We start from the raw sequence: 26,187 nt of genomic DNA, 5'->3' as shown, positions 1-26,187 counted from the left end.
AAAAGCATGATAATATATTAAGTAATCCAAAGTATTCAGAATACGTTACTGTCATTGAGTAACGTAACGGAATACATTACAGAATACATTTTGGGGCATGTAATCTGTATTCTGTAATGGAATACATTTTAAAAGTAACCTTCCCAACACTGTTCACTTGGTTATGCTTTTCTTCTCTGAGCACTCAAAGTGCTTTATACAACTAATTCATTCACTCAATCTCACCCATTCACACAAGCACTTTTCCCAAGCTGTTAGTGCATTCATGAATGCACCAACGTAATGTAATGTAAAAGGTTTATATCTTGCCCAAGGATATTTGGCAAGTAGACTAGCGGAAAGCCATGAATCAAGCCACCAACCTTCCGATCAGTAGATGACCTGCTCTACCTGCCTGAGCTACAGCCAGGTGTGCCACAAGGGTCCTGTTTGGGACCTTTATTGTTGTTGTTGTAATTGCTTTCTCTTCAGCACCTTCTGAGCACTCTTAAGAAGAATTTCTTATCACTACTATACAGATGATATTCAGTTATATATCTCCTTTAAGCCCCAAGATGTTTCCAAACTACTTTGCATAGGCGCATAGACTCCATTAGAGGTTGGATGGCTGATAACTTTCTTCAACTTAATGAGGAGAAAACCAAAGTCCTTCTTTGTGCTTCCGATAAATTTGTGCCCAAGGTTATGGAAAATGTAGGTCCTCTTGCTACATTTGCCAAATCCTCTACTAGGGATCTTGGAGTAAACTTTGACTCAGCTCTGACTTTGGACGCTCATGTTAAATCTCTGGTTTGCTCCTGTTATTATATTTTAAGAAACATTGCAAAGCTGAATCCATTGTGTCATGCTCAGAACTCGAAATTGTCATACACGCATTTCCTTCATCTCGTTCGGACTATTGTAATTCTTTGTTCACTTGTTTATGTAATGCCTCCTGGGAACGTCTGCAGGGTGTTCAGAATGCTGCTGCAAGGCTTCTGACCTTGTCTTCCAAGTACTCTCATGTCACACACCTGTTGATCCAGCTGCACTGGCTCCCCATTAAATTCAGAGTCCACTTTAAGAATATGACTTTAACATTAAGGGCTCTGGATGAACAGGCACCGACATATATCAGAGATCTTTAATATCCATACATCGCCAGCAGGTCCCTGAGATCATGTGATCAGGGCTTGCTGGTTGTAAATTTCAAAACTCAACCCCATCAATTAATTTGTTTTTGATTGAAATTGAATATTACTTAAACTCTCTTAAATTAACTTCCAATAAAAAAGGTTTATCATTGATTGGAGTTCATTCAGAAATGTTTAAGGTATGAGCTGTCACAACTTTCAAGTACAAAGTTGTTATGAAGTCTGTCACATCCCCCCCCCCCCCCCTTTTTTTATCCTTTATTTATTTATCCTTCTTATTTCATTGTACTGTATATTGTTACTCTTATTTGCCTTGTATATCTACTGTACAAACTGAACTGGAATGACTGACTGTTCGCTTTATAAGTTCAATAAAGTTTGGAAAAAAAACCCTCTTCGGCCGCTCCCTTCTGCCGTATTTTGCGGCAAAATTATCCACACCCACCGCCGCGCTATGAATTGTTGGATATATGGGACCACGAAGCGTGCACCGGACCACGCTTGATATTTGGGGAAATCGACGGCGCATTTGGAGTATGCATTTGAAGTACACTTCGAATTGGGACAGCCGTCGTCGCGTGGCGGTGACGTAACCGCACTTGAAATGCGTACTTCAAGCGTGCAGACCCTGAATTGGGACACAGCCTTACTCTGCCCAGGCTGCTACTGGTCTCTAGGTGACGCTGTGTTGTAGCTGATTGGCTGACGCGATCGTGCGGTACGTCCTGTACGTTTTCTGCTGACACGTGACAGTACCCGGATTTTGGTGACGTCGCAGAACAACAAAGATGGCAGGAATAGGAAGCAGCACGTACTGGGAAGGTAAGGCAACACTCGAGCCTGTTTACAGCAAGTAGTATTATAACAGCACTTTTTTTTTTTTTTTTTTTACCGTTTTCATAATATCAGCAATCAATTTGCCCCTGTCACTCCACCTCTGGCTGTAAGAAACATGGTTTAAAAACATACATGCCACTACAATACCAAGTTAGCTCCCAACAAGCTAGCGAACTAGACGCCGTGTAAGTTCATTTAACTCTGTTCCTTCGGCGGTTTAAGCCGTGTCGTTGATCTAAACAGCTTATCAGCCTGGCACATCGAGTGTGTCAGCTGCTTCGTTAATTGTCGGCAGTGAGCAGATAGCGTTTTCATATTTTCCCCCCCTTGGTTAATGTAGTGTTAAAACAATGAGCTTTGTTGCTATAACGGTCTTGTTGCTTTAGCTTTCGGTAGCACAGGAGGTTTTTTTTGTTGATGTTTAATGCAGAAAACAAAATGGCATATTTTTTAAAATTGCCCCCCCCCCAATCCGGTGACAACTGATACAACTGTATCAGTTGTCACTGGATTAGAGGCGGGGTACTCCCTGAACAAGTCACAACTAAAACAACTAAATTGCTCATGGGACATTTCACCTTCGTAGTACCATGTTGGACCCGACTTTGGTCAGAGACTTTGGTCTATATTCGCATGAAAACATCACACACTTGGCGCCAATTTGTGAATCTCCTGTACCACTACATCCCAAAAATGCTCTATTGAGATCTGAAGCCAGTGGTAGCCATTTGAGCACAGTAAAGTCATTATCATGTTCAGGAAACCAGTTTAAGGTGATTTGAGGTTTGTGGAATGGTGTATTATCCTGCTGGAAACAGCCATCAAAACTGTGGTTATAAAGGGATGGATATGATCAGCAACAAGACTCTGGTAGGCTGCTGCATTTAATTAATAATAATAATAATAATAAATTTTATTTATGAGCGCCTTTCAAGTCACCCAAGGACACTTTACAATAGGATAAAACACTTAGTAATTGATGCTCATTTGGAGATAAGGGACCTGGTAATAGCCAGCAGACCATTATAACACCACTATGAGCTTGAGCTATTGATTCAAGGCCAAATGGAGCCATGTTTTCCTGTTTTTTTTAGGATCCTGCTATTTTAATGTTGCAGCAGAAATTAAGACACATGTACCAGGCAACGTTTTTCCAATCCTCTACTGTCCATCTTTGGTGAACCTGTGAACTGTAATCTTACTACCCTGTTTTGTCCTTAGCTGTCAGAAATGACACCCAGTGTGCTGTAGGTAGGTTATCTGCTTTAAGGTTTGATGTATAGTGCATTCAGTGATGTTCTTCTCCATACTTTGGTTCTTACAATTGTTTTTGTTTTCTATTTAAGTAGTTCTTGTTGCCTTCCTGTCAACTTGAAGCAGTCTGCCCATTCTCCTCTGTCTTCAACAAGGCATTGTCTGCCAGGGAATTGTTGCTCACTTGATATTTTATGTTGATATTTTATGTTTTTGGACCATTTTTTTGTAACCCCTAGAAATGGTCATGTGGAAAAATCCTGAGTCTGAGTTTGTGAAATACTCAGACCACCCTATCTGCCATCAACAACCATGCCACATTCAAGTCACACAAATAACCTTCCTTGACAATTTGAACTTCAACAGGTTGTCTTGACTATGTCTTGACTTGACTATGCCTAAATGCATTGAATTGAAGCAAAAATTTCCCCGTTGTGGGATCAATGAAGTCTTATCTTATCTTATCTTATCTTATCTTATCTTATCTTATCTTATCTAATTGATTGTCTGAGAGTGTCACCATCTACCGGAACCGTGTTTGCACATATACTTGGCCAATAAACACGATTCTGATTCTTCTTATTATGATATTTGCTTTAATGAGTATTTGGATGTGTGTATTAAACAAATTGGCTAGAAAGTGTTTAATAGTGCAGGGCAATATGGCCAAAAATATTTATCACGATATATATTTTGAAATTTGCAATAACGATATAACTGACGGTAAGCACAACCAGAATTCATACATACGGCGCACTTCAATTTTTCAGAAAATCAAAGGATTGATTTTAAGAGCGACTTATTTTCCAAAAAACACGGTAATAACGACAGCCCGCTAGCATGCTCTACCAAAAATAGTGCTTTGGTGTGTATCTGACGGACGAAAGCTAAACCAGTTCCACACCACTGAACCATTTTTACAAACCAATTCTGGTTCATCTGTTTCATTCAACGATCTGCTTTCGCCCTTCTCATTCTCTGTCGCCGCCATGCTTTTTCTGCCAGGTGCGTATGAAAACAAAGGCACTGCGCATGCACGCTTTACCCATATTCTATCGCGATATTTCATTTTCTTATCATTGCCCAACATTATACCGGTATTACCGTGAACGGTATGATAGGGCCCAGCCCTAGTGTTTAACATAAATTATTCCTCTGTATAGGTTTCAGTGTTACATTTTTTGGATATCTGATATAAAATATTTTTAATAGAAGATGCACAAAAAGATTTTCAGTTTTGAAAATCTTGTCATGGTGAAATTTTGTTCTACATAGCTCTCATACTCTACTATACACTCTCTGCACAGTCAGCAACAGACAAAATAGACATCACAGCTGAGCAGTAGAGTCAAGTTGTCTTCATGTTGAGTTGCTAATTAAGAAAATAGCATTACAAAAAAGTTGAATGGACCATCTATCTATTTCTCTCTATCAATCAATCATCTACTCTGGGGCAATACTTAATTGATGGTGTTTTAGTTATTTTTAAGTATTTTATTGGGTTGATTGCTTCTGTTACAGATCTGCGAAAGCAGGCCAGACAGTTGGAGAACGAACTTGACCTGAAGTTGGTCTCTTTCAGTAAATTATGCACCAGCTACAGCAGCTCCAGAGATGGACGTCGAGGAGACACGTAAGATTTAGGCTTCTCACTCAACCGCAGAGTTAATAACTACTAAAAAGCTGAAACAATTAATATTCTTTTAGCAATAAATCTTTACCAAATGTAAAGATGTATTTATTGTATTTTATTGTTGTCATATTTAATCACATATTTAATATTATTCTTAAAAACAACGATATAGTAAAAAGATATAAAGATATAATGAAAGCAAAGATTGGTTCCAAAGCTTAAACTTAATGTTTTTTATTTTATTTTATTGGAGTTGAAAATGGGTTACTAGTCAAAATGTTATTATTTTTAATTATATTCATCATTCAGAGTTTTCATATCTAGCCTGAATTGTAATTGTTAAAATGCATATTTGTTAATCAGCTAATCTACAGCCACCCCTAAAGTAGCTTGAATGGAATATTCTAACACAAAAACTACATGTTTCTTTATTGCAGACCTTAAGGATTTTGAGACCAAGTAGGCTTTTGAAACATTACCAATCAAGAAAAAAAAACTTGATTACTTACTTCTGTTTGATTACAGTTATTTATTTTTTACTAACAGCTTTAAATTCTTTATTTGATGAATGTGTAATTTCTGCTATGAAATAAAGCACATTTCTTATCCATTAAACACAAGAAAACAGTACAAGATTTTTTTTTATGTGAGTTAAAAACCAATTACAAATAAGCTGCTTTAAATAAAAATTCTTAATATTCTTCCATCTTATTTTTCCTTTCAGGTCAGACACCACACCTCTGCTAAACAACTCTACCCAGGACAGGATGTTTGACACCATGTCAGTGGAGATTGAACAGTTGCTAGCCAAAGTAAGTAAATTGTCTCAGGTCAGTGGAAAAGGACGGCAAAAAGAATATAATAAGAACAGAAATGGAAATATGCCTCGTCCTTCGTGTCTATCCATCCGTCCACTCTGTTTCCTTCTCTCTCTCAGCTGACTGCAGTGAATGACAAGATGGCGGAGTACACCAACTCTCCGGGCGCAGCTGCTCTCAACGCTGCTCTCATGCACACGCTCCAGAGGCACAGGGACATCCTACAGGTTTCCTGTCTTGTTCCTTTTTTCCTGTCGCTCATCTGTTTTCTATAGTTTTTTTTAACATTTTTATTTAATTGAAATCATTTTCTTTCATAGCGACTTCTTCTCAGTTATAGTTACTGAACTCAATGAAGAGCCCAAGAACTACTTTCTAAAGCACATACTGAGTCTTAGGCTACGTTCACGCTGCAGGCGAAAGCACATCAAATCTGACTTTTTCGACCCTGTGCGACCCATATCCAATCATGGTGTGACAGTGTGAACGGCACAAATCCGATACGTCACTGACACAAGACAGACACCAATTATCAGTGCCGGAGAAGCGCCCGATAAGACATCGCGAACGCTTCCTGGCCGTCCATTGCAGATGTTAGTGAAACTGTTGGGAAGACAACGTTGGAGAAACGTGAACATTTTATTTGTACTGTATAATCTGCAGATTCTGACAGAAATCTGCAACTATCCTTTGAAGCACCTCTCCTCTAAAACAGCAATAAGGATAATTATTAGGCCATATGTAAATAACAAAATAACTTTATAACTTAAAGCAAAATTGAGAAACGTGAAGTCTGAAACAAGTCTTTATATTAACGGCCATCAGTCAAACAATACTGTTTGGTCTGGGTCTAAACAGAGCGCGTTGTGTGTGACGTCTTCTTTTGTGCATGCAGGCCGCTTTGAGGGTTCACACTAAAGCGCGTTTGCTGTCACATTTTATTTGTAGTATGAAGAAGTAGACAAAAAAATCGGATTTGATCAAAAAAATTGGAATTGAGTAATAAGACCTGCAGTGTGAACCTAGCCTTAGTGGTTCAGTTTTGTCCTGTTTACCACTTGTTTGTTTGTCTGTCTTTCCTGTATTCCTTTTTTTAAAAACAAAACAAAAAAACCTTTATTTTCCTCGAAGGACTACACACATGAATTCCACAAAACCAAAGGCAACTTTTTGGCCATCCGGGAAAGGGAAGACCTTCTAGGGTCTGTCAGGAAAGACATTGAGTGAGTACTCAGCCACAGCACCTTCTAATTTCATTTAGCTTTTATAGCAGTGTGGGAATGTTTTAATTAATTAATTAATTATTATTTTTATTAATGTCGTTGTTGTTGTTGTTTATTATATTATAGTAAATGATAAGATCCTACACACGCATGCTTTCTTGTGTTTTGATCTGAAAGGGTGCTGAGCAATAAAAACGGTCAAGCACTGCTCTTATGTCGTAGACCTTATTCCTGAGAGGAATACGGTAATTGAAACTTCACTTCCATTTGGCATGTTCTTGAACAAATAGAAGATTCGTGCTCACTTTGGCCTTGCATTGAGGAAGTGCATCCTCTCTTCAGATTTGCACAGTTTGAGGGAATTTATTGAAACGAAGGTCTCCCTAGACCATGAGTCTTCTTTTTGCAGTGGCTTATTGATCTGTGAAGGCACTGATGATGGCAAACAGTGAGCACTGCAGGATTCTTATTGATCCTTCCCTGTCCATCTAGAGTACAAAGAGAAGAGTTCTCATGCAGAGGCGTCTTGCAGGCAGGCATACATGTTCAATAGGAATACACTCACTTAACTATGTATAAATATACAAATGTAGTATTCATTAAGTAATTTATAAAGCTCTTAAGGAGCTTACTATAAATTAAAATAGTTTACATTTTTCCAGAATGACCTGAGTGTGAAAAAACAACAGATTAAACAGCATTGGGTGCAGTTTTTCATTTAAATTATGAAACTAAGGATAGGGTACAGGATACTAAGCAGACTTTTGTGTAATACCAATTTGTGTCACGAGATGTTGTATCAAGTCATTGGACCCTCGAGTGTGTCTTGAGTTCAGCACAAGAAGAAGGTAAAATACCGATGAAATGACAGATATTGTGGTGAATCAGACACTGCTAGAAAATGATGCCTTAACCACCAGCAGCAGTAAAGGAGCAGTCAAATGCATGATTTTATTCTCTCTGTTTTAACAGAGGACGGGAGAGGTTATCAAATATAGTGTGAATCTTTACTTAATAAAGTATTAATCAGGATTTTCATTACATTTGAAATCACTGAAAGTAATATTTTTTTTAAGGACGCAAATGTATCTCTTTATTTTAGGAGCCACTTCATTACATAGGACATCGGTGGAGCTTTTTTTTTTTTTTTTGGCCAATTGTTTTTATTTTGTTTTTTTTTCCACTTTAATGTTTTTTCTGCTTTTTCACCACTTTAAAAGCACCTTTGTCTGATCTTTTAAGTGCAAAAGATGCATTTTCATACAGTTTTCTAGCATGATGTGGCAACTTATTGCCTAGCAACCGGAAAATGACTTTTAATTAAAGAGACCACCCCTTATCTGAATGATCCTAAGTATCAATACTGGCAAATAATAGACAGAAAGCAATAAGATGTGACTTGAAAATATATGACAAAATTCTGTTGTCGAAAACAGCAAAAACAATTTCCTGATCACAGAATTCTGGACTTTGTGTTTTTACATTGTCTTCTTGGCAGCACAGTTTAAGCCTTGGCCTATCTGAACACTAACGTAGTTACAAGATGCTTTTATAAAATACAATTTTGGGGTCAGTACAGAAATGTGTAAAATATCATGACATTAATACAGTGATGGAATATCTGGTGCAGCTAAGCATTTTCTCTTTTGTCAGGCAGAGGGCAGTAGAGCTCTTGGCTGTGAAGTAAATGGACCAGCACACGTTTCAGAATATGTTTTCCATGTGGTAACAAGAAGGAGTCCAAACTATCTAATTGATACAAGCACTCAAATGAAACAGTGAGGCATATATCAAACACCATATCAATAACTTGCATTGTGCTTACAGACTACTGAAGCACACACACACCACATTCATAGTAATAGCATGCTGCAGAGCTGAGCTGAGATGTAACAACCCTTCTTCTCCTGCTTTGATTTTTAAATGTCAGCAACAAAAATGACAGTTTTCTATGATTTACATTGGTGCCCTTTTAAAAAGCCTCGCCGGAGTGATGAATCGGTCTGTCAGTACAAAGAATTCTGGTCCCACAGAAGCATCAGCCCAGTTGCTAGGGTGGTCAGATTGGGCTCAAGGCAGTCACTCTGGGGTGTACTATATGTGCTCATAGCCTTCCTCCTCCCCTGCTCGACGAGAGGGTGGGGCAGTGTTAAATGACCAGAAACGAAGAAGGCATGGGAGTCAGCAGTTCAGGGCTGCTGATAGCTAGAGATTCATCAAACAGAAAAGAATGGGTTTGCTGTGTTTACTTTGTGAGTGGTGCAACGCCCATTCATCACTTCTGACTGCTCAGTAGAGGAGAGCACGGTTCTTTTTCTGTTTCTTCATTAACCATAAAAAAAAATCTCTTTTTCTCCTTTTTTTTTTCTCTAGGAAAACAGTTCTTTGAATTTTGCTTTGTTCACTGCAGCAGCTTTAATTCAAAAGATCTGACAAAAATGACACATTTAAGGAATCATTATTTTTAAATGTCCCTGCAGTTTCTCAGACTCAGACCTACTTGGGCAGTTGGCCAATCATGGCTTATAGTTTTATGGAAACGCAATATTTAGTCTGAAGAATTATTATTATTGCAAAGGGTGGCATCCTTGGTGTGAAAATACAAAAAGGAAATTAGATATTTGATGCAGTGTTAAAAAAAAGAATGGGTTAGAAACACAAAAAGAGCCATGAAAGACAATCAAGTCGTTAAAAAAAAAAAGTTTAAAATGCTTACCTTCTCTGTCTGGCTTTTCTGATTAATTAATCATTACATAATCACTGTATGCAATAGCCATATATGCTACAAATATTAGCAGTTTGTGTGAATTAGTAAAGCGCTACCATACCAGTAAAGCGATTAACACCTTTAACGCTGTTATCACATTGCTAATGTGCAGTTTAAGGAACAAGGCCTTTACATTTTTATATTCCTTGTATATGCTGTGTGTTTTAGTGGTCCTTGCAAAGAAGAGTGAGATCTGCAGGATAAAACGCAGATTGTCACCTCACTTTGAAAGTTAGCCAGCCTTTGGTACCCTGTGGCAATCTGCTTGTGAAAATTACATTGGCAGCCTTACAGATTGCTCCTTTTTGATTGACTTCTGATTCTGATGTATGCAAAGTTACAGAGACAAGAATTGGGATCAAGGCTGTCGCCTGTTAACTTGGGCTGTCATTTTAGATTTATTTCTTATCTACACTTTGAAAACTTGATTTTGACACACAAGTAAATCTGACATTGCCTAAATGTTGAAAATTACCATTCATTTAAAAAAAAAAAAAAAGTATTATTCACGAGTGTATCTGCCTGCCTTTTTAGGACATACAAGAGCGGTTCTGGGGTCAACAACAGAAGAACAGAGCTGTTCCTAAAGGAGCATGAGCATCTGAGAAAGTAAGTTCCCAAAGCATTTGTATTATTTAACCATAGCAGTTAAAAGTAGAATAAGGTTGCCATCCTAAATGTGAAATAGTCCGATATTTTTTTTAGGAAAGCAAGCTGGAATAACCTTGATGGCGCAGGCCCACGATTTGGGAAAAACAAATAAAAATGTCTTTTTCTGACACATTCATTTGTTCTCTTCATGCGTTTACTTCATAGCAGATGTGAAGTTCTTCTGTTAATTCATAACTTAAGGTCTTATATGAGCATGCATGACAGAGAAGATCAAATCCTGATCTCTAGCAACCTTAGTATCCCACAATCTTTTGGCTGACTCTCAACCCCTGCAGAACAGCATGTGGTTCTTTTTTTATGCGTTTCCCTGTGTTTGTGCCAGAGGTGTTAGATGCACACTGCATGGAAAGTAAAATTGGATAGCAGCAGGGCACACACACACACACACACACACACACACACACACACACACACACACACAAAGAAACGAAACACAAATTTACCACAGAGCTATTTACATGGCCAATACATAGCAGTGTGACTGATTAGTATTTGCATTTGTTTCCCATATCAAGTTCTCAAAGGAATAATGCTGCAATTATTCCCTCTCAAAGACCTCTCCATTCATTTTCTAACAGGCTTTACCTGCTCCCACAATGCATGGCTAATATTTATATACTGAAATTGATGTTTATGTAATGACCCTTTAAAATACAGTGTGGTCTAGTTAAATAACTTTAATCGCATAGCATTTTATGGATTTTTTTATGTCTTTGAAATAAAGCAGTTACACGTTTTTTACTATATGTTCAGTTAAATATAAATTTGCATTTAAATTAGTAACTAACACGAAGCAACTAGCACGAAGGTCAGTAACGCTCCTGTTTCAACAACATTAAATTGTATTTAACAGGTATCTTAAATGTTAATCTAGCCACCTCCTCCAGCTTGTTTGAGGAAACACCAAGAGATTCCCAGGGCAGCCGAGAGCTATTATCTGTCCAACGTGTCCTGGATATGAATATGATCCAGAACCTTATTCTTTTGGTCACTACCCAAGGCTCTTTACAATAGTTGAGCGTAGGGACGTTGGACGACCAGTAAATCGAGACCTTTGCTTTTTCGCTTTGAGTCAATCTCCCACTCCCCTTGCCCATCACTCCTAAACAAGACCTTGAAATATTTAAACTCTTCCGTGGGACAATAACGCATCCCTGACCCGGAGTGGGCACTCCATCTTTTTCTAGCTGACGACCATGGCGTAAAACTTGGAGGTGCTGATTCTCATTCCGTCGCTTCATACTCGGCTGCAAACTGCTCCAGAAAAAATGAACAGAATCTGTGACAAAGGGCAGCACTAGCAAAGTCCAAAACCCACTGGGAACGAGTCTGACTTATTGCTGGCTATGCGGACAAAGCAACAGTTTCTGTGGGATCGAATGGGTCTTGGCAACGGGTCCGACCACGCATACTCCCGAAGCATTTCACACAGAATACTCAGAGGGTATGGCTTCTGCAAGTCCGCAAAACACATGTAGATTGCTTGGGCTACCTCCCATGAACCCTCAATCATTCTCAAGAGTATAAAGAGCTGGTCCAGTGTTCCGTGACCAGGGCAGTTATTTGGGACAAAAACCACATTGTTCCTCCTGTATCCCGAGGTTCGACTAACCAGCTGTTAGTCGAACCTCAGATACTCTACTTTCCAGCACCCTGACATAGCTTTTGGGAGGCTGAGGAGTGTGATCACCCTATAGTTGGAGCACAACCTCTGGTCCCCCTTTTTAAAGATGGGAACAACCACCCCAGTTTGCCAATCAGACCTTTGGATTGTCAAAGATCTTTTACCGTCCAACAAAATTCTTAGTTAAAGTCAGCAGTGCTCCACCCACACTATACACAGTGCAGGTAGACCACCACTTTCCCCTCCTGAGTCAACTGATTGTTTTCCAGAAACCATTCGAGGCAGTCAAAAAGTATTTTTCCATGGCCTCTCCAAACTCCTCCCACAGCCCAGTTTTTGCTTCAGGCACTGCCCGAGATGTGTTCTGCTTGGCCTGTTGGTAACTATCGGCTGCCTCCAAAGTCCCACAGGCTAACCAAGCTAGGTTAGGACTCCCTCTTTAGTTCGATTACGCTCTTCACCTTCAGTGTCGACCATTTGGTTCAGGGGTTACACCCATGCCAGACACCAACTACCTTGCAGCCACAGCTCTGTGTAGCAGGTTCAGCAATGACTCAATGTCCCTAGTCTACCAATGGAATGTTGTCGAAGCTCTGCTGGGAGTGGAAGTGGCCTAGGGTGTACCATATGTCTCTGTGTTTTTTGTTTATTTGTTTGTTTGTTTGTTTTTTGACGGTATGTCTTTATAGCACCTATTTAATGGTACTGATAAACAGTATCAGTAAATTTAATACTGCAGTGAAAGTGTCCATGGCTCCTTCATCTCTGTATTCTGTAGGTCTGTAGTCAGTTTTATTTAATACAGTGCCAAATTACAACAACAGTCACCTCAAGGCGCTTTATGTTGTAAGCTATACCCTACAATAATACAACAAAGAAAACCCCAACAATCATATGACCCCTATGATCAAGCGGTTTGGCGACAGTGAGAAGGACAAACTCCCTTTTAACAGGAAGAAACCTCCAGCAGAACCAGGCTCAGAGAAGACGACCATCTGCCATGAGTGGTTGGTGTGCTGTGTCTATTTTTCTCTTTGTCGTCCCCCATTTCTTTTGTGTTGTCCAGAAGGAAATGGAATGCGGTGCTACAAATGCTGTGACTCTTCTATACTGACCTATAGGTGGCAGCAACATGCCAAGATATATAGCAATGTGCAAATAAAGATGAAGAAGAAGAGGACTGCAGGCCAAAAGAAATGGATGTAAATAATTGAGAGGAAGGAAATGGATTCAACACATTTGTTAGAGCTCAAGGATATAATCAAAGGTATTGCTGAGTTAAACAGAATAAAAAATGAGCAGAGGTATTCTAGCGTTCACAAAACACTCAATATTTGATGGTTAATTGGAGTACAATTCAGCCTGTGTAAGTTCAGTGGTTTTCAAGAATCACATAGGTACTGCTGACTGCTGAACTGTATAACATGACATTTCATTACCATGAATTGTTCAGGTGGGAAACATTTGGTCCTAGCATTCATATGGATGCTACTCTAACGCATTACTGCCCATGTTATTGGACACCGAGCAACCCCCTGATGGGGTTGGCGTCCCACAGAGAACAGTGTATCTTACCACACCACAGAAACTGCTCAGTGGATGTATCATACAACCCATATAACACAATGGATGCTTTAACAGCATCCCAGTACCAGACAGTACTCCTGTGACATAATAGCTGGAGATGGCTTCTATTTCGTGGCTGATAAATGAATATTTAGGTGTGCTCATTTTAGCACATGAGGGAGACAAGTTAATGCTTCAAGTGCTTGAGTGGGTCGAAGAATATTTTGGCTCCAAACATCTTAACTGAATATGTAATATAAATTATTTTAAAATGAAGATTATTTAAAAACACACACACAGCTAAACATTACCATTTGAGATGCTTTCTCAGCAGTCAGGCTGTTTTGCTTGTCATTTGCATTTGATCAGGATATTGTTAATTAAATTTTGTTATTAAACCACAGCCCATACTATCTATAGGGCTTCCCCTTACCATTGGCATAGATGGGAGGGAAAGTGGATACTGGAGATGAGGATTGAGTTACACTTGATTGATCCTATTAAAGCCATAAAACAGGAAAGGGAAAAGAGAGAAAAGGGATGTAATGTGTTGGTGAGTATCACTGTTATCCACAGATACCCGATAAATATGAGAGATTTGAGTGAAAATCTTACTTTCCTGGCGCAGTCTGTGATGATCTCTTGTCAAAGGTGACTTTTATGGAAAAGTAGCATGAATAATGAGGTTTCTTTTATGTAAAGCTGCATGATCTGTTTTAATTTATTGAACTTTTTTTGCTTCATCATGCTGCCCCAATAATTTAGCGTGGAAAATGTAAGTAGGAGGCCTTGTGTAATGACTGTGTTTGAACCATTTATAAATTGGCAAATGATGGCTTGAGGCTGCCAAACTGGTCAGCTAAGACTAATCAATTTGCAGCCTATAAAACAGCTCTCTTGCAGTTAATCTACAAGCTACTGCAGTGAGTGAAATGCTTGCAAATCTCTATTGATTCTTAAGAGAACCCACTGAAACAAATATCAGTGAGCAACTTTTATTTATTTCATGACTGCACCTTCAGATATGAAGATTCATACCTATGTTTTATCATCTGAGAAGGGGTCCGCTTTACCATAGGAGTGAAAATATAAAGAAAGGAGACAATGTGGCAAGCATCTACAAAAAAAAATCATCCTCTTCCTCCTCACCTCAAGATTCATCACCTGAGCTGAAGTCAAGCCTCTAACACATGAAAATGTGTATAAACATGTTTATGTGTTCTAGATATTGTTGCAATTACTCATTTTCAGCAGCTACGAATGAGCCGGCTTTAACAACAGTAGCTGGTTGTAAGCTATTATGCCAGCTAACGTTAGGCTTCAGTGTCTTAAAAATCACATTTTCTCACTGACAGTTTGACACTCTGCGAATTAACTCTCGTATTTGTTCTCATGTGAGAATATAATTTGAGTCCAGTTAAAAAAAAAAAAGTTTCATTAATGCTCGGTAACAGTGGATAACAATAGCTAACAGCGGTGCTAACCGACAGAAAAGTTCATTGTATCCTCAACATCTCACCTCAGTATTGCTGTCCTCAGGAAGAAGTGAGCTTCTCTAACTCCATGACTTGTATCGGATTCTTTTCACAAAGATTTACAGCCTCCTGTAAATGGTTACATAAGCTTGTCATCTGGCATATAAACAGTGGACTGGTTAGATTTTCTTAACCAAATCCAGTTGTTAAGTGATGACGTATAAACCCTGCTTCCAGGTCCAAACTACTCTGCGTTTATTAAGTGATCACTGTTGGCCTCTCTCGGCAGCACATTTTAAAGATTGGTTTTTAAAACCTTACAGTATAACTACAGACCAGCAAATACAACAACATATTAATTAGGGGTGGGGGAAAAAATCGATACTGTGTAGTATCGTGATATTTTGTTTGCTAATAATGTATCGATACAGGGACAGCAGAAATCGATATTTTGTTACAAAAAAAGTTTTTGTGGACTGGAACATGCTCTGACTTCAGAGCATGTTGATCAGCTCCTTTTTCTGAGCAAGAATCCTGACATTCCTTCACTGTCCAAATGTGTTTAACTTTTTTTTTTTTTTTTGGCAGCGATAAACTAAATTTAAGACATGTTTTATTTTAATTAAGTTTAAAACTTTTTTATTTAATGTAAAATTATATTTTGTTTTAATTTACTTTCAAATTCTTCAGTTGCTGAATGGGCTGCATAGTTTTCATAAATTGCATAGTTCAGAATAGCTATAATTGTACCAGATGGTTGCATTCAGTTAAGTTGGACTAGACTGTAATACAAACCGTTCAGTTTGTCAACAATAAAACTGACTGAAATGAGAGAAAGACTGAGTGTGAGACTTTGATATTAGATAAAATGAATATTGATAAAGCTTACCTTTATGTACAGAATCTGAATATCGCAAAATATTTTAAAAAAATTGCAATAATATCGTATCGTGCGTTAAGTATTGTGATAATATCGTATCGTGGGATGTATGGTGATTCCCACCTCTAATATTAATCACTAACCTTGTATTGTGGATGGATTATCTCAGTTGTTCTCCTGACTGAAGTTTGGCCCGTTTACAGCATCCTGCCATGCAATTGCATTTGTCCCTAACCATTGGAAACCCTCACATTAACTTGAATCAAGTGGAAAAAAGTTAGCGTTCATCCTCCAGCTTTACCGTGTTTACAGTATATTATGCTAACCATAACTGTGTAGCTAGCCACCACTTACCACATCATTATATACCAGCTTGCTCAACTTAAGTAACCCTACAAAAGTCACTGCTGTTTAGTTTTTTGTCTTTGTTTATGTCAGAAGTGATAGCAGAGCGGTATGTATTAATTTTTTCTGAAATCCCTCAGTCAGAACATGCTATATTATCTTTAGATGGAAACTAGCGAGCCAACTCCCTGCTAACTTCAAACTCCGTTAAACTTCATAAATTCTGTTTTCGTGGATGCCTGGATGTTAAATTTAATTGTTACACCTGGTAGAGCAGCCACACTCATCATTTTATTAAAGATGAAAGAATTTAGACCATTTTTAACTCTCAGTGATGCCACGTTGTCCGTTTGACTGTGGGACCTGAAGCGGAGTTTGGACCCGGAAATGGATAATGACGTCAGACTTAGGCTACGTTCACACTGCAGGCGAAAGCGCATCAAATCCGATTTTTTTACCCTATGCGACCCATATCCGATCATGCTATGACAGTGTGAACGGCGCAAATCCGATATTTTCAAATCCGATCTGGGTCACTTTCGTATGTGGTACTGAATCCGATACATATCCGATGTTTTAGAAAGCGACTGCTGTTTGAACGGTCAAGTCGCATTAAATCCGCCTTTTACGTCACCGACACAAGACTGAAGCCAATTATCAGCGCCAGAGAAGCGCCCGAGAAGACATCGTGAACGCTTCCTGGCCATCCAGTGTAGATGTCAGTGAAACTGTTGGGAAGACAACGTAAACATTTTATTTGTACTGTATAATCTGCAGATTCTGACAGAAATCTACAGCTATCCTTTGAAGCACCGCTCCTCTCTTAAACGGCAATAAGGATCATTATTAGGTTATTTACATTATTATGTAAATAACAAAATAACTTAAAGCAAAAATTGGGAAACGTGAAGACCGAAGTCTTTATATTAAGGGCCATCAGTCAAACATACTGTTGCTCTGGGTCTAAACAGAGCGCTTTGTGTGTGACATCTTCTTTTGCGCATGCGGGCCGCTTTGAGCGTTCACACTAGAGAGCGTTTGCTGTCGCATTTTATTTGTAGTGTGAACGAGCAGACAAAAAAATCGGATTTGATCAAAAAATCGGAATTGAGCATTAAGACCTGCAGTGTGAACGTAGCCTAAAAGACAGGATGGCAAACCAAATAGTGAAAGACTATTTTTTTGTTTGTTTGTTTATTTGCTTGTTTGTTTGTTTTTTTTTAACACACAAACAGTAGTAGAAACACACCGATTGGCCACAACTATTACTGGGTACAGTCTAAATTTAATGTTTTCGATCTCTCTTGGTTGACTAAAGCTGCAACTATAGCTAGGATTATGTACTTAAATTGGAAGGTGTAAGAAAAAAAACTTGAATGAAGTTGAATCCAGTCTATAATCTACTGACATCTAGTGGTGAGGTTTTATACACTGTAACTTTAAGATAGCTTTCATCAGTTTTCAGTATGTGGTTCTACAGCAGTCAGATGTTTCTACATATTAGAGCTGAAAGCTGTTTTCAGTTTTGTCACTGATACTCATTGCTTTAGCTTTAGTTTATAATAGTCTTTGGCAAGTGTAACTTGATGCCATTTAGTAATTAAAGCTACTATAAATGCTGCTGATCTGTTATTTCGCCTCATCATTGGTTCTTTCTCCATCCTTGTAGATCTGTTTTTCCATTTCTCTTTGCCATAGAGGTTAGCCTTCATAAATAAACAAGAGATAGGGAGGGAGGGAGGGGTAAGTCCATTAAAAGTTCATGCTGCAACAGCTTTAATGGTAGTGGTCACATAAGGACTTCTAGTTCAAACTCACAAGGAAATCCAATGATGATTCTCTGGATGCTTTTCTTTTCACTCACAAAGTTGAGTTATTAAGCTTTAAGATATGCTCTGAGTCTTTATTTCAGTAAATACTGTCACAACTCATCATTTTGTGTCCATTTAGGCTCTATAGTCTGCCTGTTTCTAAATGTGTAAGCTCTGTTTGCCAGGCTCATGAGAATTGCATGTGATGCTTTGCTTCAAGTGAAAAAGCATCTAAATATCATCTACATATCAAACAAGACATATTCAAATTGTGCATTTTTATAACAAATAAAAAATTAAAAAGTTAGTGCAGCATAACGAACAAGGGCATCAAATCGCATGATCCATGAGCCACATCCAACAGCTGCAAAGAACCTGCAATTTGTGAATGTTTCTGTTTGCTAATCATTAAGGCCAGCATGGTTGCTGAATAATTGTGTACTTTGCTAAGTTACTTAGGTAATTTAGCAAAGTACACAATAGTAATTTGGTGAGAGTTAGGTATTTTACAACTACAGTGCTTAGGCTGTGTGGGTTAGTTATCTTCACAGTTGTCCAGTTAATCTGTTTTCTTTTAACAAGGACAGTTAATTGCCCATTTTAATAATGAAAATACTCAAATAGCCAGGGCTGGTACTTCTAAAACTGTAGTGGCCAGTATATCATGCCAATATCTCTTTTATAATTTTTTTGCAAGGTCTTGATCATGGTGAACTCTTCAGGTTTTCCACCTAGCATTTTAAACAGGTGTTCAAAGTCTCTCTGTCACTGTTGTCTTCAAGATGCCTGCATTTAGTCTGTCTAGCCTGTTGCCGATTTTTAAGTTTGCACCATGGATACACGGTGAAGTGCTTTCTCGTATTTTTTCTATCACATTACAACTTACCACAGAACTAGTTCAGGACGTTTAGAGATTTAATTATAGATTTACCCAACAAAAGTGTTTGTGGACCAATTTGTGTCAGTTAATTTATGTTTTTTCGCACTTTTGTAATGATATGAGGACAATACCACAGCTTATTTTAAATCTATCATCCATATCAACCATATTCACTGACTAGCTCACACAAAACAGTCCATTATGATCTATTTCATATCCATTTCCTTGTGAAAGCAATTTAAACATCAAGATTGTTTACAGTTTGGGAGAGAAGACTCATTTCAGTGAGTTGAAAGTGTTTAGCTGCTTACTGGCATGTTCTGATTTTCCTCTCAGTACTTAATGTTGGTAATGTTTTAGTGGGACTTCTCAGTAGCAAAATGTGTACCATAGCTTCATTGACAAATGATTCTCCTACCAGAAACGCTACATCCAGATGAACAGAATGAACTTTCTGGGATTTCCTTACCAGGATGACTGAGCATGCAGTTTATGTTATCTGTTGGCCCTTCAACTAAACTTTGATGTAAACTTTGGAGGTCATTCAAAGCCCTTCTTTGGATATTGGCTGCCTTTTCTTCTTTTCTCTGTCAGGACGATCCCACGCTGCATCAATTATGTTGTGGTACAGGCTCTGGGGAGGCACACCATGCTGACATAGGCCAGGTTTTTGGCTAAGAGCTCTTTGGGAATCATCGTGTTGATGCAAAATACAGTGTTGTGTGTATCAAACTTTGTTATCTTTGGCATTTTTCATAGACTGAGCTGAACAAATGATGTGTATTTGCAACAAGCTGCTAGAAACAAAGTGGTTTGCTAAGTCGACTGTTATGTGTATACACAATACTGATTCATATTAGGTTAGTTAGGTGCTTTTTTCAGTTGAGTGGCTTAAAAGACAAAAAAAAAACCTTCCTCTGAAAAGGGTGAGGTACAAGGATTTGACTGAAGATGAGTGAAAAAGCAGCCAAACAGAAACTATGAAAGACATTCAGAAAGCCTAAAGGACTATTGGCTTGAGACAACTTTAACCCTTGTATGGTGTTCGGGTCTGTGAGACCCGTGTTCAGTTTTTTTCAAAAGAAAAATTAAACAATTAATTATTTTTTCACGTGTAAATGTGTTGTGTCTTTCCACTCACTCCACTTGATTATAACTGATTTATTTATAACATTTTATATAAAAGAAAAACGAGAAGCACATTAATTCATAAATGTGATCTAACAAAGGTAAAGGGAAAAAATTAACCATGTTTGCTGTTCATATGTCTTGTAATTGGGATGAAGTAAACATCTGTTGAGTAATTTAACATAAAATTGTTTGATAGTGTTAATTTGGAAAGCCAAAACTCTAGCGGGTCCACCAGACCCATGAACACTGGCTGAGTAACAAAAATACGAACACCACACAAGGGTTAAAGGACTTGTGGGCAGTACTGTTTTAATCCTTGTAGCCATGATTTTGCAATGCATGTAGTATTTTTTTTTTTAACATACTGTTCAGATGAAACCAAAGTGTACATAATTGTCAATAAGCATTCTGTCTGTGTGATCATTTGTTTGTGAATCGCAGCAGATCATATGGACAGTATGGGTTGATTCATCAAAATGGAAAGGGCAATTAGCTGGAAGCTAATGAGTGACTTAATGACGGCAGGAAAACAACTGACCAAGGGAAACAGAAAGAACCCCACTCAAAGCTGAAACCACAGAAATTCTAATATACATAAATGGCACAATCAAGCTCACCACTATAGCTGCAAAATGATTATGGAGGATATAAAGCATAAATCTTTTGCCACATCTCATCTCTGCACATAAAAACTCCATAAATCAAGGCGGATCCCGAGCTTTCTCTTTTTCCTCTTCAGCTCATTATTTATCAGCAGAACACTGTCAGGTGAAGGACAGTTAAAGGCTTCGTTTTTTTGTCGCACCTCCTTCCATCTTTTAAGCAGTCTCTGTCCATATTGCATTCTGAAGTTCTTCTTCTTTTTTGGCCTCTTTCAGACATACAGTGTTTATTCGCACCAATTAATTTAATATTTTATTAACCAAATACTTATTTCAAGTTTTTATATGTTTTAAAATCTCAGATCCTAGAATATAATTTCTGGTCTTTTTCTAATGCTATAAAGTCTTATTCCTACTGCATAATTGCCTAATTGCAGTCTTCTTCAGTCCACCCACCAGCTCCCATAATACATTTATTAAGTGAAATGGTAACTGGCATCTAACTCATAATGAAGTTAGATGCCAGTTATCATTTCACCTCCTGTAACTGATTTCATTCAGTCAGACAAATGCAGTTACGATCTTACAAACTACTGCCAAAAAAAGCAGGTTGGTGCCAGTGTGGGCAGCTGTGATCCAAGAACAGAAGGATGCACAGCCCACATTGTGAATATGCATTATAGTCCAATTGGTCCTGCCCACTCGCTGCCTAGAAGACAAAAAGTTAAATAAGACATATTACCTTTCAATACCACAGATAGTAGGGAGCTCTAGTGAAAAAAGGTCCCTTGTTATGTCTGGGCTTGGCTTTCTTTACCACCTTTCCTGTAAACACTCACTGCAAAGCAAAATAAAAGTCAGCTGGAGCAGAAAATAGTTCTATCAAGTCACAGATGAAGAAATGGACTGCTAATTGGTACCCAGTAATAGTTTATCAAAACTGAAGCACAGATATCTGAGACTGACTTGACCTCGCAGCAAACCATAATATTATTCAAATAAAAGCGCTCTAAAAGTTTATGATGCAGATGCATGCGTGCACACACACACAAACACAAACTGTGCATTTTCCTTTTTATTCTGAGTAAACTGATATGTTTCGTAGGTCATTATTTTGATTTGCTGTGGTACAAGACAACAGAGTGATATTCACAGGTGGGCAGACTTGAGCAAGTGAGGTACTGGAACCTAGAACGGGAGGTTTGCCCACAGGGAGCATAAATAAAAGTTATAAGATAACTGACTATCCACTAGTCAAAGAAAAATTGGCAGATTAGTCAGCTACCAAAATAGTCTTTAGTTGCCCTAATTGCTAGTAACCTAGAGGAACTACAGTTTTTGCCACATTTTCCAGCTCTTGGTGGTTTCCTCTCATGTTTGCCCATCAACAGAGAGAATGACAGAATCACAAAAACTGTGATGCAATCAGGAAGATCTCGCATCTTGCAAGTGAGGTATAAATCTTTTAGCGCCTTCTCTTACTTCATCTCAACATTGTTAAGAGCTTAACGGAAACCGCACATTGAGCATGCAGGTGGAGGATGTGGAGCTGCTGAATGGAAGATGAATGACTGTTGAACTATGAAATACAATCCCTGCAGTTTTGTTTGTTTGGTTGACTTTAGTTCTCTGGAACATTATCCAAATTGATTCCAATTAGAAGATAAACCGCTGAAAGCTTTTTTGCTTATGAGCAACCTGAGACACAAAACAAGTGTTACAACATAAGAGGTTTGTGTGGGATTAGGAGTGTAGCAGTGCCTTCCACTTTCCCCTCTTTTATGCAGTGATGCAGAACGTTAACCTCCGGGCATCTGAGTTGATTTATCCATGAGGGGAAAATGAACAAAACAAATAAAAAAGAGAAAAAAAAAAGACTAATGCCTTTTTGGTGCAACTCAGTCACTGCTATATGGGCCAAATATAATGGTGTTGTCGCCCTTGCAAACATCAACGGATCCGTTGCAGTTGGCGCATGAGTGTACAATTTGCTGGCGTTTGCTCCCATTTTAATGATAAATCAGTACAGAAGCTCAGAGACTCACAGATTGTACAGGAGGAGATCTTAAAAGACACTCAAAACTGTGCAAGTTTTGTTCTGTTTTTTAATTTAACAGAATCTACCACAACTCTTTCTTTTTTTTTTTTTTGTGAAAAAGTATATCAGTCTTCCAACAGCTTGACCAGACCAAACCATACTGTAGCATGGCCTTTGGTTTTGTGTCAGGAAGTATACAAATTCTGCCAAATCAAGCATGCAGATTCCTTGTTTATTCTGCAGTGCTTGTATCAATATCTAACCAGTGCCCTTCCCTTGCGTTTTTCTCTCCTTCTCACTGTCTATAGCTCAGATCGACTGATGGATGACACAATAAGGTAAGCCCTTCTTTCCCTTATTCATCTGTGTCTGGTTCTTACAAAGATTTCTTCTTGTTTGTTGTTGCTAAGTATGTGCTCACAGAGCATTGTTGCTTTGCATTGATTTCCCCTTTATAATGTGGCTGGCTCTTTTCAATATAATTTAAAGTCTCTTAAGATGAGTATTGTTCTGGTTTCTGGCTATAGTTAAAAAATGGGTTTAAAAATTACAGTTCTCTCAGGTGTGACAGATAACACGTTATCTTCTTAAATATAATGAACTGTAGTTTACAGGCTATCCTTTTAAAAAGTTTTGTAGATGTAGTTAGTTTAATCTTAATGACCTCAGTCCAAGGAGAAGAGGCACTGTTTGCTGCACATATTGCATTAAGAGGCACTATCATAATTTGTGATCTGGGGTTTTATTCAACAGTTTGCTGGACAGTTTAACATTCCTCGTTTAGGTCACCAAAAAACAAAAACTGACTGATCAGAGTGCACTTCTGTCCTCCAGCTCTGATTCTCATGAGCCGGTTAACACTGACTAGTCGAGGTTGCTGGTATCAGCAAAGTGATTCTTCCTAACTGAGGAGAACATGATCCCCAAAACACAGCTCCAGGCCAAGACTGCAGATTGTCCCCTCAGCAACCTCCAAACCACAGGAGATGCTAAGACCCCACCCACCCGTACTCACACATCACACGCACAACACGTTCAGACGAACACAGTGGTCATAGTCTCTCAGTGCTCAGTCGAAACACACATGCACACACACACACACACACACACACACACACACACACACACACACACACACACACACACACACACACAGCTCATCATGTTTACCAGCCAAAAGAGTAAACAACTGGTGATTTCATTTACTTTGTTTTCACCGGCATCCTCTGGGGATCTTTTACTCTGAGATGGGAGGAATTGGTCCCCTATGACTAGTTCTGTTTGTCACCAGTCTGAATACTAGCATAATCCTACATGTAGTGAAAATTTAGAATAATTGAACATTTTTTGCTCGAATCAAAAATTTTCCTTTCTATAATATGACATATGTTCAAATAGTATATTATTCATTGTGTCGTATATAAGGGGCGTTAAACGGGTCTAAAAGCTTTTATAATTGGCTGATGTCACATCATCTTTAAACCGATTAAATGATGCTTCTCAGCATGTCATGTCTTTTTAAAGTAACTTCTCTCCTTGCATAAGCAAACCAGTACCACTCGCAGCCACTGCTGCTGGCATCTAGCCATTAGTTATTGTTTATAGAACCTGTTTGTGGATCTTTTTTGGTACAGCTGTGGAGAGGTTACTGTAAGAGAAATAAATGATTATTAGGGATTAGTTCTTACAACTAAAAGTTGAACAAAGTGCTTGAAGGTGGGCTCTGAAGCTTGTATTGATTATTTTGTGTAACATAGAGCCTGAAACTTTTCCTGCCAACTGCTCAGCTGCACTTTGCTGCTCTGAAGATTCCTGAGGCCCAAGTTTTAGAACAAGAAGCACAATACCACAGCACATCTGTACTGCCCTTATAGGTGCCTAACCATCTCATAAAGATACTGCATGTAGGAGGGAGGAATAGTGTTTGAATGAGCAGGAATGATCACAATTTTAGGTTTTACCCTTTAAATCCTTTTCTGTAGTTTTGGTTTACAAAAAAAAGGTTTAGAAACAGTACTGAATGACACAGGGGATTTACAGCACCACGATGTTTGGTGGAGACAACCAAAGTAAAAAAAGAAAAGATAAAAATTACATTTTCTAACTCGCCTACAGTCAGAGGTACTTTTCCATTACTAATAAAGAGCAAAGACATGAAGGATTGTCACTTTTCTCTACTCATCTGTTTTGCTACATCTTTCTTTTTCTTCAGCATTGCTATGGCGACCAAGGAGAACGTAACCTTCCAAAGGGGCATGCTGAAATCCATACAGAGCAAGGTCAATACTCTGGCCAGTATCCTTTATGTTGCACATGTGCAGTGTTGTATGCGGGGAACCAAATGACCTCCTTTAAAGTTATCTTTAAAGGATTTCTAGACTGAAATCAGTATAGGACATTCAAAAATTAGCGCTCACATATTTGATAGAAAATGGTCTTTCTTATTAGGATTTATAGAAATGTAGCCAGTAATAGTGTTACTGAGGTTACTATATCCCATATTTGTGTATTTTTCCTTAATTTACACTCTTTCAGACCGTTTCCCAGCTATCAACAACCTCATTCAGCGAATCAACCTGCGAAAGAGAAGGGACTCTCTGATCCTTGGCGCGGTGATTGGCGTTTGCACCATTCTCCTCCTGCTCTATGCCTTCCACTGAAACTCAGTCTTTAAAGAGGCAGGATTCATCTGCTCTTTGTAGCATGGAAACTCTCTGGGGGCTGAGCTGAGTGATTGGAGGACCCTGGAGGTTCCCGAGCAGAAGGACATTAAGTTGGTCCAGTTTTGGGACAGGAGCAAATTTTGGCCAACATTTTCTACTGAACCTGTATTTAGCAGCGGGGACAGATGGCGGGTTGGTGGTTGGGTGTTTTCTGCCAACAAGAGAACGAAGACCAAAACTACAAATAAGACTAGATAAAAAATATATATTGATAAATCACCTTGAGAGCAATTCTGTGCCACTGAAAGTGTAAAGAGACTGAGATTGTGTGATGGATTTATTATTATTTTTTTCACAGGTGAAGGATTTTAAGCTGAATGGTTGTTTTTAATTGGTGGAGTGGGATGGATAGTTAATTGTGGGCTGTACAATGTGAATTAATAAATTATTCATATCAGTATGTACAACAAAGTGTGTGACACTAGAAGATGCTCATTTAGAACATTTTTGAAACTCTATTATTTGAAACTTCATCAACATTTCTGCATAAATGTAATGCCACCACAAGGCTCCAATAATAATAATAATAATAATAATAATCTATTACATTTTATGTGTTTTACCCGTGGAAAGTGGATTTATAAAGTTAATGACAGGTGGGAGAGAGATTCAAGAAAGTGATATTGAGGTTCAAAGGCAGAGCCATCGGTTGTATCTTACATTTTTACATTCAGAGGTTCTGAGCAAAAGTGTTAAGCCACCCCACATTTCTTTGTTTTTGTTTGAAAATGGGAAATATGTGCAGCAGTTTTTTGAAACATTTATAAGCCTGCGT

At 38.4% G+C, this 26,187-nt stretch overlaps 1 protein-coding gene across 1 annotated transcript; it reads left to right on the top strand.

Moving 5' to 3' along the window:
* The first annotated feature begins 1,909 nt into the window (after positions 1-1,909).
* gosr1 (golgi SNAP receptor complex member 1) lies at positions 1,910-25,783 on the top strand. Its single transcript, XM_085370016.1, has 9 exons — positions 1,910-1,955; positions 4,746-4,857; positions 5,582-5,669; positions 5,795-5,902; positions 6,807-6,898; positions 10,200-10,274; positions 22,998-23,027; positions 24,902-24,984; positions 25,225-25,783. The coding sequence occupies exons 1-9, from the start codon at positions 1,922-1,924 to the stop codon at positions 25,347-25,349; spliced, it is 747 nt and encodes a 248-aa protein (XP_085226142.1). The 5' UTR covers positions 1,910-1,921; the 3' UTR covers positions 25,350-25,783.
* Positions 25,784-26,187: the final 404 nt, after the last annotated feature.

Source organism: Diplotaxodon limnothrissa, linkage group LG14 (genome assembly GCF_057381915.1).
Source record: "Diplotaxodon limnothrissa isolate DT_005_m linkage group LG14, D_limnothrissa_male_GT1.1, whole genome shotgun sequence".
Classification (NCBI taxonomy): Eukaryota; Metazoa; Chordata; class Actinopteri; order Cichliformes; family Cichlidae; genus Diplotaxodon; species Diplotaxodon limnothrissa.
Note: the sequence above shows the minus strand (reverse complement) of the source record. Positions and strands in the feature narration are given on the sequence as shown.